Genomic DNA, 3,437 nt, shown 5'->3' on the forward strand with positions numbered 1-3,437 from the left:
CTCTTGTTGTTTCTGTTGTTGTTTCTGGTGAGGCCCCCCATTCATGATTTCCCCTTTCATCATACTAATATATACATATCTTCTAACCTTACCCCCAAAAGTGTAGCTTTTCTAATTTTAACATAAACCAGTCATGTGGCTTCCCAACTCCATAATGCAAAATCACCACTTTATATCAACTAACATATTAAATGCTTTTGAAGCAAAAGCATGCATTCTTCTTAGCAATATACCTATACATAGTACCTCTATCAAACCCATCACCTCTCATTTGTAGCATCATCTCCAACATTAGCAATCCCAAATCAAACTGCCTTTCCTTGAACTGGAACAATTCCACTCGCTTTTTGACAGAAGAATATTAGTAGGTTTTGCAAGATCGAGAACATTTGCACTCTTAACAAGTCAGAAAGATAATAATATTAATGCTCTATGGCTCTATGTGTAATGCCATACAAGTACTATATTGGCTTCTCGATGAAATAAGTGTATACATGTTCAATGAGAAAAGAGTAACAAAACTCTTGAGTTCTCATTGCTGTTGTTGTTGTCTATGTGCGAAAGGAGGAACCATGTCTTGCAAAAGGCCATAGTCAGGAAGTTGGAGCTGCTGAATAGTAGTTAGGTTATGTGGGTGCATGGTACTTGTGTCACCTTGGTTACTAGTGCGAGGAACCTGCATCAGTAGCTCTTGATGAAAACTTGGTCCCCCTGGCGGTGAAGTGAACATCGGATTAGCCAGCATTCTAGAAGCATTTCCTCGCAGTGTCGCCGGGCTATGGTGGTTATGTTGGCCTTCATATGTGGTTATCACAATTGATGGATTCTGAAATGATCTCTCTACACGTTTCTTCACAGTGCACTTCTGGCTAGTGCATCTGTAATAGCTTCTGCAATGGCCAAACAAAGGCCTGTTAGACAATGAAATGAACAAAAAAGAAATAAGCAAGAGAGAAATTGTAGGGGTACATTCTTAGTGACTCAAGTCATCTAACTGAAGTTTCATTACCTTGTTGAAGAATCTATGATATGATGTAATGCAATTCTAGCTAGCATCAGACTATCAGTCATAGTGTTTGCATTCACATTAAAGCATATATAGAAGTATATACATTCAAATTAATTAGATAAGGATTGAAGTTCATTGATAGATGATCTTACATCCATTTTAGAACCTACAAGCACTACATATATATATCATATCCATCTGAAATATTTTACTAATAACCATATCAGTTTCAAACGGTTAGCAAACTGTGGTGGTTTCACTATATGGATCAAATCCATCCTTCTTTCGAAGAAAAAGAAGTATATATACAGTTACATAGCTTAAAGATAATCTTGCACCGTTAAAAAGGCAAGAGTGCTCATTAACTCTGTGTATGTAGTAAATTAACAAACCTTGGATAAGGGCTATTCTTGACAGCCTTCTGGCCATATTTCCTCCATCTATATCCATCTTCGAGATGATCCACTTCACTCTCAGTCATGAAGGCGACACGTGGTTCTCTTGGCCTTTTCTCTGGTTTCTTCTTGGGTTTGTTCCTGAAGATCATGAAACCAAATGAGTACCACATAATAAAAATATATAAACATCCAAAGGCTAGTATCCACTCACAAACTGATCGATAGAACATGATACATACAATTCAAAGTCCCTTGATGGATACATGTGTACATATATAGGTCAACATCAATCTTGTTTGATCGATCAATTACAGCCTTGACTGATGTTCAGTTCATTTAGAATATGAACTTCGACTGTCAAGTGTAGATAATCAATAAAAAGCAATGGCTAGAATCATTCATTATAAAGGATTGCTAAAGGTCCTTTAACTTGTTAGAGTGTGAAAGCTAGAGTATACTTTTTAAGGTTGAACTTTTTCATTTTGTGATAAAGAGAACTAAAGAACATAGAAGTTCCTATATGACAAGAAATATGCACTACAACTAATTCACAAAGAACCAAAAACCTACACTTTTTTAGACATTTCATTTCCATCTTCACAGCCTGCTTTCTGTTGACGGTTTTTCTTACTCTTCCCAGAATCTTCTTCACCAGCTGCCTCAGTGGACGACGAAGAAATAGAAGAGTTGGGGGTTGCAGAAATGTCACCACTTCCAACTGTTTCTATTGCACCACCAGTATTCTGACCAGTGCCATCAATAGAAGAGAAAACTTCAGATGATGAACGTGACAGGTCCAAAGCTCTTTCTAGTGCCCCATAGTCCACTGAGCCTTGGAGATAGTCAGTGAAGCTCATGTTCATTGGATCAAAGCCATGTTGATATTCATTTGCTGTCACTGATGGTATTTGATGGAAAGGTGAAGGATCAGTTGACATGGGAAAAGTACTAGTTCCAATGATGCCAGATTGATCTTCATGGTATATGTTAAGGCTGTATAGATCTCTTGCTCTATGATCAGACATGGATCTTTGGGGTAAAAGAGTACACAAATGAGAAAGCTTAGTTGAAGGTTTTGTTCTTGGTTTTATGATATGAGGAGAGAGAAAGAGACTTTTGAAATTTGGTAACAAGAGAGGATTCAACACATCCAACTTTGAATACTTTTTATGTTCATAAGATTGGTCTTGGTCATGGATACACAAAGAATGGTATATTTGAGATGGCATTATAAAATTTTGATGAAAATTACTTTACAAACCACATGGAAAGCTAGTTCAGGCCCACTGAGCTTCTGAATGTCTGGCCCAAAGTAGGTATTTATTGGACTTATGAGACATGTCTTTGCAGCTGAATGAATCCAATGCTGTTTAACTTATTTTTAACTTTTTAATTTTTTAGCACTCTCTAATCTCTAATTGGTTATGGTCGTCATTGTGATCTTGTATACTACAACAGTCTGAGCCTTTAATTGCATTCATTATTAGACTCTTAATTGGTTGCCAAACCCTTGGAATTATAATCAAATTGGAAGGTGAGCACCAACATTGTCAGATATTGTTGCTTCTACTGATAATTCAGGTGTGGATCTGACTTTGAGGATACAATAAGGATTAAGGAAACGATCATGTCATGTGTCATGACTTGATCTAACTAGACACCAAAGTAGTCTTGGACCAACCTCATACATATTGGATTATAGCCAATATATTGATCAATTAATTAGCAACTTTTTTGGTAACCGCAATTAGCATCTTTGGATGTTCATAATTTGCATGATGTGTAGACAACTAGACATTGCAATATACTTCAAAACCTATACCCACATAGTTATCTTATTAGATTAAGGCATTTATCGATCAGATTGATCACAGTACACAATCAGATTCAGAGCTGAAACTAGGTAGCTAATATCTCATCTCCATTTAATTTTAAACGAGAGTAGTGGACTTAACTATACATGGTTTTGTAGCTATGTGCAGATTATGTTTAGAAATCAGTGGAATATAAAGATAGCACGTCATTCATAA

At 36.4% G+C, this 3,437-nt stretch overlaps 1 protein-coding gene across 1 annotated transcript; it reads right to left on the reverse strand.

The window, feature by feature from the left end:
- Positions 1 to 403: 403 nt before the first annotated feature.
- On the reverse strand, positions 404 to 2,594 carry LOC147478529 (WRKY transcription factor 28-like). The gene is made up of 3 exons (XM_086584535.1): positions 1,978 to 2,594; positions 1,402 to 1,545; positions 404 to 890 (listed from the first exon to the last, which is right to left on the reverse strand). The coding sequence occupies exons 1-3, from the start codon at positions 2,430 to 2,432 to the stop codon at positions 533 to 535; spliced, it is 957 nt and encodes a 318-aa protein (XP_086440661.1). The 5' UTR covers positions 2,433 to 2,594; the 3' UTR covers positions 404 to 532.
- Positions 2,595 to 3,437: the final 843 nt, after the last annotated feature.

Source organism: Coptis chinensis, chromosome 9 (assembly GCF_015680905.1).
Source record: "Coptis chinensis isolate HL-2020 chromosome 9, ASM1568090v1, whole genome shotgun sequence".
Lineage (NCBI taxonomy): Eukaryota > Viridiplantae > Streptophyta > Magnoliopsida > Ranunculales > Ranunculaceae > Coptis > Coptis chinensis.